Genomic DNA, 17,313 nt, shown 5'->3' with positions numbered 1-17,313 from the left:
TAAAACATCTTTTCATTGTTTTCTTAAACAGTAACTGTACTAAATCAGCCAAGAACAACCCCCCCCCCCTCCCCGGAATGAAATGCTTAATTTCAGCCGGTGGTTGCACGTGGGGCCACTTGCACTCATTTTTTGGGACCAGCACTTATTTTTCCTCTCAGACTTTTAACCAGACCAAGAGACACAAAAGGTGAACATGAGGAAAACAGGTGACAAACGGAAAAAGCATTTGCAATGCAATTGGTCTCACCTTTGTGACCTTATATGTATTTAGCTATGCAGTACATTAGCCTCGGTGCTGAAATATCTACTGTTCTTTACCATGGAGGGAAAGTTAGCACCAAACTGCGCGACACACAAAGTATGGGAACACATGGAGAGAAATATTGCCTTGCAGTGGGAAATGGTATAGTCCAAAGCTCTGTTTTTAATGTAAAATCAGGGCCTTCGGTGGTCATAGCACTTAAAATACATGATTTGAAAAAAATATTATTGTCTATAGGTGCTCGTGTAAGACCATTTCTATGGACTGGAATCTAGAGAATGGTAAATTGATTCTGGTATTTTACTGACCTCTGCTGGTCGTTTTCTATCAAGAAGGTTAAATAGAGGCAGTTGCCAAAAAATAAAATAAAGACAGTCACTCAGCAGAAAGCAATTTTGGTATTTTACTGACCTCTACTGGTCGTTTCTATCAAGACCGTTAAATAGAAGCAGTTGAACAGAAAAAAGTACCTAAGGGTAAGCAGACAAGTCTTAGGGCTTATCTCCAGAGGCCAGAAAGTACATACAGATATAAGTATATACTATAGCCGTAGCGGGCTATACCGGCTATTAAAGGCCCGCTCCCGTGTGTAACAAGGGACTGGGACTTTAATAGCCAGTATAGCCCTGCTATGAAGGTCTATAAGGGTATTAGAACATTCTGCCACTAGAGGGCAGAATGTTCTAACAAATAAAACCAAGGCCTCTCGAAGCTCGAGGGGATTTAAATCTCCCCGGGCTCCGAGAGACCTTAGTAAAACATTGGAATGTTGCTCTGCTGGCCTTTACCGGCACGTAGAAGCAGGGAGCACTCCATTGTCTACAATGGAGCTCCCAACATTCCAATTTTCTAATAAAGTATATACAAGAGGTCTTGAATGCTCGACCTAAAAAGCAGGGACCAAAAATAAGGCATAGGGGGAAGATAGAGGGGCGGGGGATGTCTGGTGGTGAACTAAAGAGGCACGAGTCACAAACAAGACTACACAGCCTCGGTATTCAGTACCTCAACCTTCTGCAATAACAGATTCTGAGCAAAAGTTTGGGCCTGGCACTAATTGTTTTACAAATTAAGCTCTGAAAATGTTTACAATCCGTTTCATATATCACTTAATACTGGTAGTGTGTGGACTTCAGTTTTGAGAAATAAGTACACTGAGGCAAAAAACATGTTTAGTTTTGGCTCAGGATCACACAGTGCAATCTTGTAATGAAGCTGGTACTCTAATGTAGTTTACCGGGTTTTAATCTTGATAACTGAACCACTGGACCACATACGTTTTCTTCGGTTATATTGTTCCTGCCTTGTGACTTTGCTAACCCCCCCAGGGTTATAATCCATTGGCTAAGTTAGTGACCTCGAAACCTGGTATATGGGTTGTAACCTTGGCTTCGACACCTGACCACCTTAAACCTATTTAGCCCCTGGATTTAGTAAGTAGATAGTTCATATTGCTGCAAGCTTTACAGATACCCGAGAGGCACCCTAAATCTTCCTTTAACGCTAACCCGCAACCCCACAAGGAAATATTAATGGCTGGCAGGAAAGCAGGGGTCGAAACAGCATAGGGTTGAAGTAGGGTTTGGGCCTGGCTTTTGTTGCAGGATTGCATGCATAATGTGGAGCTTCATCCCAGCCCAAGAAAGGGCAGCTTTACTTTTCGCAGATCATCAGCCATCATGTTTTGCAGCCTTCAGCCAATGTAGGTGCTCACGCCCCTAATTTCCCAACATTGGTGGTGTGACAGCACAGAGAACCATGCATCCTCTAAGGCATTTACATTAGAGGCTGCTGGGCTGTGTGCTACCTCGCGTCGACACTCTTCTTTTACGAAGGGCACACAGGCTGCCCAACAGGACTGTCCACAACACTTGGCAGGCCATCTTCTCACTCTGATCCACACCAACTAACACCCCTTAGCTAATTTGGAAAAATTATCTTGAGTAGTTGTCTCTCATGTAAAACAAAAAAAGTACTTTTACTGTGCACTCTACATATTTAAATACCCTCTAACCCTCAAGTGCTGCTTACATGTGTTACAGTTAATTCAAGAGAGTTATGGGCATTTTCTTAGCCAAGGAATGGTGTAAGGTTGAGATTTTCACCAGGGTTTTAACCTATATGAACCTCCAATTTTATACATCTGACACTGTTGCTTAACAGTGAGCAATCTTATACACTAACCAAACATTGGTTGGTTCTGCAGGCATCCAGTTCGGGGAAGCAGAATGTAAACCTGGAAGAGCGTCAGAAATAGCCCTCAATAGTAAGTAACAGGTTATTGGGGCTGGAGTTGAAGGAAAGGATGATGAAGACATGACAAGACGGAGGGAAGGCTACAGAAAGGAAGAGCTAGATTAATGGATGATAAAAGGAAGGACTAAAGAAGGAAGCTGTTAGCTATCCATGTTTACTGCAACCTCTATTTGTATTTGGGAACCATTCCCAAAACCTGAGATTGAATGGTAGGACACACTGCTTGTAGGGCTAGTCTGATGAAGACCCAGCACCAAACCTCTCTCAGGGCTGAACAGATGGTGACTGTATACACCAACGTGCCCTTCTGTCAACAGCAACAAGATGAAGCGAACTTAGTCTGGCCTTACCATGAGGGAAAATCAATATAGAGCAAATTAAACATCAGGAGAAAACTTGCCTGTCTCCTACAGCATGTTTTAGGGTAGGTTTTGACAGAGATGTCAAACGATCTATTGCTTGCAAAATACATAGAGCGAGTTTTATGTTATAAGGGAATTATAACCACACTAAACCCGCAAATCCCCGAGCGCTGTTAAAGACCATGTGAGAAAAAAGAAAACGGAAATTGACCAAAGGGTTGCCTTAAAGGCAAAGTTGTTAAAATTGTCTAAAAAAGCAAATACGAGGAAGTGTTTCTGAAAGACGAGGGAAAGCCAATCAGTAACTTTTGTTGCTAAAATTGAGAAAGCTCGATTTCCCCCTCCCCGTGAGACTTCCAATATCGGGAGCTGGTCAAGGGTTGTTTGATAAAACAACGCATTATGTTGCAATGCATGCCTTTACCACGCATGTGTTACAATGCAAATGCCTTTATCACATATAACCTTTACCACGCATGCTTTTACAACATATTTTGTTGTAAAGCTAATGTGGTAAAGGCCTACGCATGATAAAAGTTTTCCCTAACCCCTGCCCTCAGTCCTTAAGCCAGTTCCCCAGGCCTTCTCCATCCCGTTCCTTAAAAAAAAAAATCCAGACCCCTGCCCTAATCCCTATAAAAAGTCCCCTGCGTGACCCCCACCACCCTGCCTTTTTTTAAAAATGACCTGACTCTTCCCTAAACCTAGACCCCAACGGAACCCCTGCCCTGTTAAAAATGACCCGACCCTTCCCTAAGTCCTAAATCTAGTACCCAGCGTGACCCCCGCCCTGTTGAAAATTACTCGACCCTTCCCAAAGCCCAAAATCTAGACCCCCAGCACGACCCCCGCCTTGTTAAAAATTACCCAACCCTTCCCTAAGCCCTGAATCTTGACCCCCAGTGCGACCTCCACCCTGTTGAAATATAACACTCTTCCCTAAATCTAGAACCCTGCGCAATCCCTTCCTAGCCTCCAGCCCTTTAAAAAAGCACTCAGCCCCCTCCCTGACCCCAAAATCTGGCCCCCAGTTCCTTTAAAATAAAATCACCTCCGTCCCAAAAACAATCCCCCTTACCTTTACATGACGAGGTAACTCTTGTGAGGCACTGCACACAAAGGTCGTCTAGAGGAAGCGGAAGGATCTATTCGCTCCTCTAACGACGCCGACAGCCTTTACCACACAGGTGCAGTTACCAGCATATACCCTCACCATGTACGTTGTAAAAAGAAATGCGTGGGGAAGCCTATTCATGGTAACAGTGTATGCGTGTCATGGCCATGCATGGAAACAGCTGCATTGTAATGGCTGTCTTCCCCAGTCAACAGTATTGAAAAAGATAGGTTTCTGGTAAAATGTAAACAATGAGGTGTTGGCAAATGACATTTCGGGCAGTGCCATCAATACTAAGTACCCTAAAAATGGTACATGCTTGTATGGGATGCTAGTAGTGGTATTTCAAAAGCGGAGTAACATGTCTGTGGTGGGGTCCAAAAAATGTCAGTCGAGCAGCTTGATCTTTGTACTTCTTAAAGTCATTGGAGTAGGGTAGTCCTAATCATTAGATGAGCTGCATTACAATAGTCTAATCTGTAGCTTATCAATACTGATATGGCCAAACAACGATCTTTCTCTGGTAAAAGATGAAGAATGGGGTGCCGTTTTATCTTTTTAAATGAATAGTTTATAAACACGACGGCTTCTATGTTGTCATTTAACTTACTTCTGGTGTGGATCAGAACCGAAGTTAGAAGGCTGTACAGGGGAATAAAAGGTTGAAGGATCATTTTCCAGTAAGGAGAATTACATTTTTATCTATGTTTTGACTTTAGCCACTGATCTCCCATCCACTCTCTCTGCTTCCAACAGGCATTGCATAAGGGCTTAACTCTTCTGGATAGCATTTCTGTGTCATTTGCATAATGTTAGTCCGTTCCCATTGAATTGCTGAATAGCAGCTAGGCAGTGCTTAATGTGAGCTGGTGGTTGAACGTGGGACCTACCAGCACTCATTTATGGGGACTGGCACTTAAATGTCCTCACGGCAAACACAAGGAGATGATGGACGGAGCACTGAAACTTTTCACTCAACCCCAGTCACAGATCTGGGTTGAATCCATCATCATTCTTTAGCTCACTTCGCCACATCAGCCTTGACCCTGTGCCTCATGAGAACAGTCCAGCCCGCACTGCCAAGCCAGGTCTTCCCTGGATCGGAAACAAGGATCCTGGGACCGGTTTCAGGGTAACACCCCTCATTAACCAGGCTAGCTTGAATCCAGTGGCAAAGTGAGCAAGGGACCCACGTCTGGGCATACAGTGCCAACTTAGGGCAAACAAAGCAAACACAAGGAGATGAACTTAAATGTACTCTTCAAAATTTGACCCTGTGCTTGAGAATGAAGGGGGAAAGATGGAGGAAAAAGACTGAAACAACATGACAAAAGAAGAAAGCAGGAATCTGCAAGAGAGAGATAAACTGGCAGGGCGTGTATGGCAGTGAATTAAAGATGCGTGGGGTGAAATCAAGACTACGCAACCTTAGTATTCAGTATGCTGACATTCAATAGTATCAGTTGTGGACTTCGGAGTAAGACTGTGGACCCAAGCATTCATTCTTCTACAAATGAAGCGCTGTAGCTAGGGGTCTGACATACTCAATAAATATTAACAGAAATAAGCCAAGCTGTAAGAAACTCTACAGCCTAAGGAGTTCGACATGGATAAAAAGGACCAAGAACCACCTTTAGAAACCTGTCTGAGAAAAAGGAGGTAAACTATTTGGCTATCTTACCTCTTCCTGCTTCATAAAGTTACTGGATCAGCAGATCATGGTTGACCATGTCAAATGCTGCTGATAGATCTAGAAAATCAGGTCACCGATCCTGTCAACATCTGCAGTCCTGCATAGGTCTATGCTCTGACAGCAGTTCCAGTGATTCAATGTAGGCGGCATTCCATGATATCTGAAGCGGCAGGTAAGAGAAATAGGGTGGCCATTGAAGGGGTTTGATTTTATTTTGTATTTTTTGTAGTTTTATATAGCGCTTGCAAGACTTGTTCCACCTTTAAAAGCTGCTAGCATGGTACCTTGGGTAAGAGAGAAGTTAGGGATACTAAGCCAAAGGCAGGCCAATGCTCAATTTTACTTTGAGAAGGAGATGGGCAGGTTTAGGAACAAGCACAGAGCTAGATTTAAGCTGTTCCAGTGCTTAAAGGGGGCGCTCTACTGCTTTTCAACCACTGGGTTTCTTCGACCTGCTTTTTTCAGCCATTGGCTTCAGCTGAGTGAAGTATTAATTTCTCACCTAATGCTATTGGCTTTCTGTGTGTATTTTCCACCTCCACTTGAGTACTTCTTGCATTGAGCAGCATGATTGACCATACCATTACTGCCCGATCTCTTCCCTGCTATGGACATCCTCTCATGTGTCTTACTGAACTGTGCTGAGGAATAAAAAAAATAAAGTGATGGGCCGAAAGCTTGAATGAATCTCAGCCACTGGCAATCACTTGGGTCGCATGCCAGTCCATCGCTATTTTGCCCACCATCACACAGGAACGAGCCACTTGCAGTTTGACCATGATACTGCTCCAATGGGAACAGCCCAGGCTGTGCTGCCAGGCAGGCCCCATACAAAGCGAGGGCTGATGGTTTGTGATAGAGGTGAAAACGGCAGTCCATTTACAACTACGAACAGTTCTGGTGGTCGGTCTTTGTTTTCCTCTAGAAGGCAGGCTTGTTCTAACTGGACAATACATTTGCATCATCAGTCGGAGATTAAGATTGTATAGCGCTGTAAGGCCGATCCTTTAGTGAAGATGGTGGGCGTCCCCCAAGTGTTCTGCTAATAGTCAAATGACTACTTATAAAAGTAGACTTTAAGATAATTCCTCGAGCTTTTATGGCTATCTTGTGACCAAAAAGAAATATGCAAGTTACTGCTCCATGTGGCTCTTAACACTGTCAGTCTTTTCTTTGGTTCTTGTATCTGTTGATCCTCTTTCAGCAGATCAGCCAGTAATCACCCTGTGTGTGGTTTCTGGATCAGACTTATCCGGTTACAGAAAACATTGTAAGCTTCACATAGTGCCCTGAATTCTGGTATTTTGTTCTTCTGGGCGCCAGTACAATACTTTCAAAGCTTAAGTTGTGTGTCAATGCCTATTGGAGTTAGGGTGTGCTCTATCAGCCCTTCGCTAATGTCTCAATTTCCAAATATGTTATTTAGGTAGGCTAGTGCGTACATTTTTATAGATGTCCCAAGACTGCTCTGATAATTTCTGACTGTGCTCAGTGGTTTTAGTTTCAGTATGATAGGCTAAAAACAAGCATTGGCAATACCAAAAGGTCTGGCTTTAATATGTAAACTTAGAGCTCTTATTATCCCATTTGTACATTCAGAATTTAAAACGCTGGTCAAATAACTTAACAACTCAGGAGGAAAAGCCATAAGGCTGTAAATATTGCCCTCACCCACTAGATATGGCATGCTTCACCATTGGGCCGCTAACACACCCTGGCGCAGACAAGCGCTCAGGATGGAGAGCATTTCTTTTGTTTTAGAAAGAAAAATGTTCTTCTTGAAAGGGATCTCAAATGCAGAGAAAGAAAGAATATTACAACTGTCTAAGGGTCGAGAGTGGCGTGGACTGCGATGTTACTGCCAGAAGAAAGAGTGACTATAGGAGGACGTTCTCACTCACACCCCATGTTGAGAAGGACAATTGTGGAACTATGGAACATGTTTCAAGTGTGTAGGCAAGTATTGCCAGCACTAACCATCCCTGCCACTAGGTATTTCCTATCAGGGGGGATTGTGAAAAGCGTAGGGATCTGTATCCTGAAGAAGGCAAATGGAGGTCCAGGACTAAGGATGATTGCCATGAGCCAACACAGATCATCCTCTGGAACCAACGCGGATTATCCCCTGGAACCGTTTTATCTTCATTCAGCATACAGTAGCAGCAGGAGCTTCCTGAAGTTTGAGTGGATAATCAGTGTCACTGCCCCTTTGTTGGATCAAGCTATAGGGATTATATAATTGTGATAAAATGTCTAGCGTTCTTACTTTGAAAAGAAAAAGTACTTTAATGCACACACAACTACATACTAAACATAGAATTACAAATATTCGTAATAAAATTGAGATTTCTCTTGCCACACCAGAACCAACGTTTTTCAGCATGAATCTTTTCTGGATTCACATGCTGTGAATAAACTGAATGAGGTAGTTCCAAAGTTGGAACACCCTGTGAGTCTGTGCACACCCGCAAACACATGTAATTGTATTCACTAACTCCTCTCCAGTTGCTGTATGGGACACCATTTTCTACAGAAACGAGCTGTTCATTTCTGAGACATTGTTCTTTTGGTACAAACCTAACTGGGTTTTAAATACGTAGCCTTCCCATTCAGCATGGTTTCGAGCTCATTCTACGATCCATCATTACCAGTGTTTTCTTTCATTATCCTATTACACCACAAAATCACTGTATCGGCTCACGGGTACATTACCGTTTAAAAAAAATATATTTTTATTTTTTAAATAAACAGAACGTCTCATATTCTTGGGTTGTGACCCATTATTTCTTCACCCCGTTTTTAGAATTTGACAATTTTCGTTCTATAATTGGAGCTTGTAACCACTGGCTTGCCACAAATATAGCCAGTTGGGCTTTGGAACCGCATTTCCCCAAGTCTCTTCTTGCTTCCTGCAGCCTTGAATCATGATGCATCTTTTTGACTTTGTTTCAAAACTTTTATCATATAACAGCAGCCAGGGGCTGGGGGTTCAGAGGGAGGACAGCAGGAAGAGCCTCAAGCATGGCTGATCTTTCTGTGAGGACCTGGCAACAGCGCAAGTTGCAAAGTAGGCACGACAACCAGCCATATTTTAATATTGTGCCATTAGAACATAACGGCGAGCTCAACCCTCTCCAAAGGTAGTTTAAGCATGGAGGGTTGTTTTTGGCGCAATTAAGTTTTGAAACTTTTTGGAGCACAGTATTTAGATATATTTTCAAAAATCCATGAGATTGGCGGATTTTTCCGATGGGGTAGTAGTGAAATATTCCTATACTTAAATGTCTTCAAGAGACAGAAAGCAGGAGCAGTGTTTATCCAATGCACAAAATGGTGTATTGTATTGTAATTGCATTTATATAGCGCTTACTACCCCTGACGAGGCGTCAAAGCGCTTGTTCGGCGGGTATCACACTACCGGACCCATAGAGGATTAGTGTTGAATTAGTATAGTGAACTGTGCCTAGGTACAATAAATTGATGCATGCACAGTGCTTATCTGATGCAATATAATCCACTGAACTTCCAGTTTATAATCTTATCCAGAGAGAAGTTCGGCCAGGTTTACATTGCCTATCAAGACTTTGTCATCACTGTTCCTAGTGATCAAAACATTTGTGCAAATAACATGATTATGCCACCCAGTCAGGGCTACCTTTATGTGCCAGGATGCTTTTCAAAACGTCTTAAAAAGGCCATCTCACCGGGCTGAGGAGCTTCCTAGAGTCTCACTGCGTTATTCTTTAGTGTCATAGGGTTAGTGCGGGTAACTATAATGCCTAAGGCATGGACCTCAGAGGTTAGAGATAACTATCAGGTAGTAGGTAGCGCCAAGATGCCATTTCCACATTGTCACAGTAGGAAAGCTCACACTGCCATGCACGGCTCCACATTATCCCAGTATGTGAAACAAAAATGCCAGGCCAGAAAGTTAAAATTCTGTTTTCCATGCACTGTTAATTACAGCTCATTATAGTACAAGGAACCAAACTACCACGGCACAGAAGGCCCCATTATAGATCCCATTGGAGGTGGAGAAGGGATTCTCCTCCTGGTCCGGACTTCCTCTCAGGCATACAAGGGGTATGGAGTCACCTGACCCCTCCTCTGAGGTAGCAGGCTGCACTGGAACTGCACTGTTTACATCCTGGCCAGGCATAGCCAGAGGCTATATAATACAAGCATTTTCAATGCTATAGGTCTCACGTTTGCGTGAGTTTAAGCTATTGACATTGTAAATGACAATGCCTTTTATTTATATGTTTTGATAATTTACACATAAATAAAGGGCATTGTCCTGTACAATGCCAATAGCTCAAACTCTTGTAAGTGTGAGACCTATTCCAAGAAGCGTCCGCCATTGTCCCGGGCTACTTAGAAATTGAAAGCACGCATAACGCGCTGAATGTAGCAGGATAGCATGTCGTGCCTTCAGTAGGAGAAACTATTTAAAGAAAATAATGATTACAGACTAAAAAAAACTCGCAGTGTAACAACCGTAGTAAAAGGACCAGTCCTCAGGGGAGGTTACGAATGAAGACAAGGCGGTACTAAGGAGGGACTAACAAGCCTATTAACGAATCGAAAGCCAGCATTTACAAAGGACAATGACACAAGCCAATAACAAATATGGGCATAAAGTTGGCGTGGCTTCTATTCCATACTCCAATACAGCATGGCTCAAAGAGGAGCACATGCGCTGCCCAGGCTCGACCTAAAAAGGGCGATGACCGCACGTGGTCTTCGACCTGCACCCAATACAGTGTGTGTGTATGTCCTTTCATTGCCACAGTGACTAGGCCTCCCCGCGCAGGGTCCTGCCATGATCTGCTGAGGCTGAGATTTTTCAAAATAAATACAATGCCAGATCTGATATCCCTGAACTGGCTTACATCTAGACATGCATGCATGGCACATAAGGCCATTTATTTCAATACCCCGCTGTACCTCGCTCAAAAACTGGAGCTCGCAGGTCGACCGAGAGGCTCCAGAAGTGCCAGCACTCTACTGCTTAAAAAACGAAAATTCAAGAAGAGAAAAACCTACAATCGAGCCGTCTCCGGTATCTCCCGGGGAATTGGAACTCCCTACCCCCTGAAGTCAGGCTGAATCCTTCTACTGTCCTTTTCAAAAAGGAAGTCAAAGTGTTATTGATGAAGAAATTTCTGCCTAAGAAAGGGAGCTACCAAAGGTTTGCGTCCTAGCAGCCAGGTCTCCAGAGGGTGTCCAGCTCTACAGGACTGATAACTTTCGTCTTTGTTAGTTCTGTTTTTGACCGCTTGTATCCTTCTTGATGTATAAACTGTAAAGCACTCTGATACCCTCGGTGGTCATGTTCGTGCTATAGAAAACTTTGTTAAAAAAAAAGGAGTTTTCTCCTCCACTGGGATTGAAGCGGAGGAAGTTTTAAGTGGGGCAAAGTAAAAATAAAAATATTTTAATGTTTAAAATGGGGAGTTTGTCACCTAAATCGGGAGTATTGGCATGTGTGCGACTGTGTGTGCTCACGAGACCCCTTGGAATGAAGAGCTATCTATATAGGTGTTCTCCTTTGAGGCGGAAGAGCACCCGGGCCGTGCACACCATGACTGGGCATTCAGCCCTTCATGAAAGCAGTCCCTGCCGTTCATTGGAACAGTGCCTCTCTCAGTGACATTGGGTGGTCTCTCCGACCCTCTGCCAAGCTCCTCGGCTGCTATATACATGTCCTTCTTTAATGTAAACTACAAACGGATGGTTTGAAGAGACAAATAATATGTATCCACACAAATCAGCAGAAGCATTGCACTGGTAATGTTCTGCAGAGAATTTGGTTTTACCGGATGTCTTCGGGGCTTTACCTTTCTTCAGGCCGGTGATTCACAGTATTGCACAATCTATGCATCTATGTAGCATGCTCATAACGGCGCCGTCTCGACGTGTCTCATGTGTACAAAATACAGTATAATTATTTGCATCCGGTTTGTTACTAAAAGTGCATGCATGGGAGTGGTACCCTGAAGGGCTGAACTCATGATACACGTCTCCTCCATTCTCCTTCCCTCTTCTATCCCACCACTATTGTTGTCAAGCCAAAAAAACAGACTAACATGTCCACCACTCAAATTCATTTCATATTTCACTATACTAATTCACCGCTAACCTTTCATGGGTTCTGAAGTAGCATCATACTCGCCGAAAAAACACTTTAACACCTCGTCAGGGGTAGCAAGCGCTTTATAAATGCAAATCTTTTTCCCTCTTCTATCCCTTCGCTATCCTTCTCAATTCAAATAACTGACTAACATATCCACCAATCGAATCACTTTCATATTCCACTATACTAATTCACCACTAATCTTAAAAATAATGACACTTTAAAAGACGTGCATTGCGGGCACTGACGACCTCTCTTCAACCACCAGCGTCGATCCTGCTTATGAGAGTGATGGTGTGTGTGAGGTTATGCGAAGGGGTATGGAGACTCACAGGGTTCTTAAATCCGCCATTAAGACACATTGTATTTGTCGTGCTGTTTGTTATTCGACAGTACCAACTATGCTGGTGTGTTTCGTCTCTCTGTGTTTGTTTCCATTTTCTGAACAGAACATAATTTAAGTGTAACATATTGTGTCGTGTGCTAACGCTTCTGTTTTCTTTATCTTGCTTCTAAGGTGGCGTTACCATTTTTGTGGCCTTATATGATTACGAAGCGAGAACTACCGAAGATCTTTCGTTTAAGAAGGGTGAAAGGTTCCAGATAATAAACAACACGTGAGTGTTATCTACACGTCAACTTCTAAAATTAGCACACTGATGGCTGCAGGAGGTGTATAGGTCGGTGCAGTGAGGGGCGTTGCCTGTTTGGTTGCAGCGATTCTTTGCTGCTGGTTGAAAATCAAACTTTTCGAGTTTTGTTTATGGACATGCAACGAAGGAAATGAAGATGTTCTGTTATTGAACAAAAGGTGAACTCAGCAGCGCACAGTGCTCAAAACGAAAGTGTATATGATCGATTTATTTTCCAATTTGATAACTGTAGTTGGAAGAAAGTGTAATAAGTCTCTTGTGGTGTCTCCGTTATGTTTTTTAAGCATTTTTCGAAGGCTTCCCTAGGGTCTTTTCGATCTCGACTTAATTTTATTTCTAGTATATATCTACTTTAGTCTTCTATCTCACTTTATGTATAGCCTTCTTGTTGCCTTACTCATGTCCTACCTAAGATTTTCCCTCTCGCTGCTCCAGCCACCGTTGTTTCCATGATTTATTTCATTTTATCCGTTGTGTTTGAATAACGACGTCTAAGCTATAGAAGATGGCGCTATAGGGCGGGGGTGGAGGAGTCAGCTGAGGATCAGCTGAGACTGGGGCTGTGCTGATCAAATAATAGGATTTCAGGGCTGACTGTTAGCAGGACTGATGGGGTAAGTGCCTTTTCAGGGCTTTGAAGGGCGTGACCTCGTGCATGAAATGCGCAGCCCGTTTTGTTGTATAAGATGGATTTGAACGGTTGTCTGGTGGGTCAGTAAGACAGTAGTAACCACTCAGTGAGACCGGGTCAGGCACGGCCATGGAGGGCCTTGTGATCAGGACCAGACGCCAGTGATGTCATCGTTGTACCTCAGGCCAAGGATGACGTGAGCGGGGCAATTGAGGATCCTTTGCAAGTTGGCCAATGTTTTCTTCAAAAGACACAAATCTAGTTTGTCTGCCTAATGCTACTTCTCCTTCTGGTTTGTCTGTCTTTTCTTCGACCAGGTGTCTCCCAGCTTCTCGCTCCTTGTTTCTTCGTTTATTCTCCCTTCATGTGTGTTGTTGCTATTTTCTCTTTGTCTCGCCTCTGCGTTTCCCCTCCTTGTCGGCCTCCTTTTCATTTCTCCATTCTCCTCCATTCATGCCTCTTGCTTCTTTGACTTCTTTGTTGCTTCCCTCTTTTAATGCACCTTGGCCTGCATCGCTCTCATAGCCGCTCCTGTTTCTCTGTCCATGATGTGCTCTAGTAGCCTGTACAGGCATTGCTTTTCATGTTCCTCATGTCTCAATGGCTCTTTTTCCAGTGGGCGTGGCACTCTGTGCTTGTCACTATGCCTATCTCAGTAACACTTTAGCTATTCCATCCCAGTTGTGTTGTTGAGCCTACGACGGCGTGCCGGTCTCACTGTTCCTTTTAACCCTTGCAATCTAGTGCCTGCAAAGGTTCTAGGGTTCTAATTTCCAGGTTTAGGACTCTTCACGGCATGTGATCACATTCCTCCTTAGTAGCGTCACTAAAGATAAGCCTGTTTCTAAAGCTATGTGCGCAATACGTATTTTGTACTACAGCCTGTGTAAACAAATGTTAAACCTTAAGCTCACGAGCCGGTACTAGAGGTATCTTGCCCATGCCACATTAGGTGACTAAGTCTGAACCTCTGGGTAGCTCCTGCTACATTTTTCATGTGCTTTTTAGGGCTGGCTTAAGTGAGCTTTCATGTGTGGCACAGCTTATTAGCACTACACACCCTGTGCAACACAAAGCATGCACCTATATTTACACCAGTGTTCACACACAGAAGGAAAGGACTTTAGGACAGAACCCTTAAGTCTAAGCTTGTTTGGTTAATCTGATTTTAGACATTAGCTAAGAGGGTTGTCCATCACTTTGGTACAGTTGCGGCTGCCTCGGAACAGGGGTGGTGGGGTGGATTAAAATAATAAAATAAACCTCCCTACTCTGCTGCACGCCTCTCCTCCATCTGCTGTGCTGGAAGCACCAGGGGGCCTCCAGGCTTCTGTAGTAGGGGATCTCTGTGCACCCTACTACAGAACAGGACCCTGCTTCTACCAGCAGGGTCCTCCTCTGGCTGACACTGTGCAAATTCAGTTTGTTGTGCCTCATTTCTCTTGCTGTTAGCAATGCCAGCTAGTTCTTTGTTATGCTGCTCCTTGTTTAATTACTGGTCCAGGCTCTTATTCATAATTTGGATCCCCCGAACCACATGTGCCACAGTATGTAATAAACTAAGCCCGACTTCGATTAGAGGACTGTTGTCTTCTTCTCTTGCTTTGGAGGCTGTGTTTCTGGAGGATCAAGATCCTGTTTGGTTATGATTCCAGGGCTCTTCATGTCTTTGAGCAAATTTTCCGCAACGAAGGCCGTATCAAGAGGCAGACCACTTACTCCCCCCTCATTATGTGGATGCTAGCTGGAACCTTGATCTGTAGAATGACAGTGGTTTGAAGACTTCATTGAAGACTGAATTAAGTTCGCCCTTGGGACCCCCTACAGAAGAAAGTGCTTTTCTGTGATAGTGGGCGTAGATCAGTGGAAGTGCTAGGTTTGCAGCTTCCTGCATTGGAAGCTAAGGCCAACTATTTGACTGTAATTTTGCTGCCTGGGACTTCTGCTTAATTTGAGCCAGTGGTTGCCAGTGTGGGGGGTGGGGGGGGGGGGGTTGGGGGGGTACCAGCATTTATTTTTGGAGACAAGCACAAATGTTTCTGCAACGAAGAGCATGAGACGGAAAAACAAACGAAGCGGAAAAAAGGAGGACAAGAAAGATGGAAAAACTGTCAGAAAGCAGGAGCCTGTAAGTGTGAGATAAAGGGGCAGGGAGTGCCTGGTAGTGGATTAAAGAGGCCTGATGTGAATTCAAGACTACGCAGCCTTGGTTTTCAGTGTGCAGACATTTAATTGCACCGGCTGTGGGTTTCAGAGCAGAGCTTTAGGAACCGGTACTCATTCCATTATAAATTAAGGACTAATTCAGAGTCCTCATTGCTGTTCAACAAAACCCTTACTAACCCCCCTATGGCACCCTGGTCCAAGCCGTGTTTTACCCTGACAGTGAGTCACATTTTAGAAAGACACAGACCTGTGCCAAATTATCCAATGTTTCTGGAAGCAGCATCTTACTGCGGAGTACCTTTATAGTTTATGCCGCCATGAACAGAATCATTCTAAATATGTTTTCCTGCTGCTGCACCAGACGGAGAATTGAAGAAAATAGATTCTGTGGACGTGAGTCTTCATTGGCCGCCTTAGCTCTCCAATCCATGAACGCGTTTTTTTCTTAGATCATTTTACTTTATCCCTCTGGGACATAATGAGTGAGGTTATGCCCGGATTGTCAGAATACGTTGGTGGTTATTTTTCCCAGACACTATAGGATGGCCAGGTTGTGGCAAAATATATTTGAGGCCCAGCCTGGATACTACAAATAGTGTTGCCCAAGCTATTGGCACTAGTGTTGTCCGTATATGCCATGCTTAGATACATGCCACCTGGTTTTCCGGAGGTGTACAACCTCACTTACAGGCATGGCCTTTGACAGCCTTGTTTGTTTAACGAGAAGGGAGATTCTGCCCTCGAATGCTTTAAGGAAAGCAGAGCTAAGGTGTGAGAAGTTGGCCTGGTATATGCTGTCTTCTAATTAAATTGGACACCTTGCACCAGCCCTAACAACCCTTATGATGTATGAGGTCAAAGATAACCTTTAGAAAGCTATCCTAGTGGTAGTTGTGGAGAGCAGCCTTCAGGCTTAATCTTGAAGGAATGTAAAGCAGCTTGTTTTACCAGAATATCACCTTTAGTATTAATTAAATGAAAGGAGAACCACACACTAGTTATTAAAGTGTGTATTTGTTTATACAACTCTTTAGTAGCCTCTACACGAGGATGTAACACAAAGCACGCAATACTTTAGCAAAGAAACAGTTGTAAGTAGCAAAATACAGAGTGGGCTCCTGGGGGAGACTAAACCACATACTAAAATGGTGGTATAAGAACCACAACTTGGGTTGAGACGGTGTCGAGAGCACGTAGAATCGCTGGGACCCCAAGGAACCACCCAAGGTGAGTAAACAGGGACCCCACGGAGGACGGGCGGAGTGTGGTAACATGACCGCAAGCTCCGTTCAATTTTATGGGCCAGTCACGGTTGGACTTTAAAAGATTAAGGACCCTTCTCGATGGACTTCGAGGAAACCCTTTGGAATTTAGGAGGTTGGAGAGCCACCCCACCCGTAGAGACCAGATTACCAGAGTTACCTATCCCAGGAGAGCTGGGTGCATAGGTTTGAAATGGTGTCGGAAGCCGCCATCGTTTTCAATGGAGGATTTCAAAGAAGAGCTGCTGCCGGTAAGGAAGAAAGTGTCAGTTGGAATCCAAGGGTGGATTCAAGATGGAAGGAACCTGAAAGCAGAGGGGACAGAGTCTGGGTCACTTCTGGGTGACCAGGGGCTCATTAGACGAATGCCCACCAATTTTGAGTGCCTCAGGTGCGAAGAAGGGATGCTTGACTCTGCAGCCACGAGGACCAGGAGACGTCGAGGACGACCAGGAGCCGGATGCAAGTTGTCCAACGAAGGATGTCGCGTGCTGAGGGGTCGGTGTCCAGCTGGAGCACCATTGAGCCTTGGCAACAGCAACCTACGCAGAAAGGTCAAGCAGGTTGCGATGTGGACCAGCAAGGTCCAGGGGACTCACCAAGCAATAAGGAGTCGGGGCACGTCTGGATCAACCAGGAAAGCGCAACAGAATTCAAGATGACCCTCAGGAGGACCCACAGGCCGAATGACCAGAAGTCGTGAGGGAAACATGAGTAAGATCACAAAGTACCAGCCCACGGAGCACTCTGTGCGAGGAGGCCGGAGTTCGTTGGT

At 44.2% G+C, this 17,313-nt stretch overlaps 1 protein-coding gene across 2 annotated transcripts in view; it reads left to right on the top strand.

Annotated features, from left to right (window-relative positions):
• The window catches only part of YES1 (YES proto-oncogene 1, Src family tyrosine kinase), a 307,066-nt gene that overhangs the window by 175,032 nt on the left and 114,721 nt on the right, over nt 1-17,313 (top strand). For both annotated transcript variants that reach the window (XM_078687455.1, XM_078687456.1), the window contains exon 3: nt 12,344-12,443. In XM_078687455.1, the coding sequence (XP_078543581.1) occupies nt 12,344-12,443 (100 nt within the window). The remainder of the gene's footprint in view (nt 1-12,343; nt 12,444-17,313) is intronic.

The sequence above is a fragment of the Lissotriton helveticus genome, chromosome 4_1 (assembly GCF_964261635.1).
Source record: "Lissotriton helveticus chromosome 4_1, aLisHel1.1, whole genome shotgun sequence".
Classification (NCBI taxonomy): domain Eukaryota; kingdom Metazoa; phylum Chordata; class Amphibia; order Caudata; family Salamandridae; genus Lissotriton; species Lissotriton helveticus.
The sequence above is the reverse complement of the archived record's forward strand: the minus strand, read 5'-3'. Positions and strand labels throughout refer to the sequence as shown.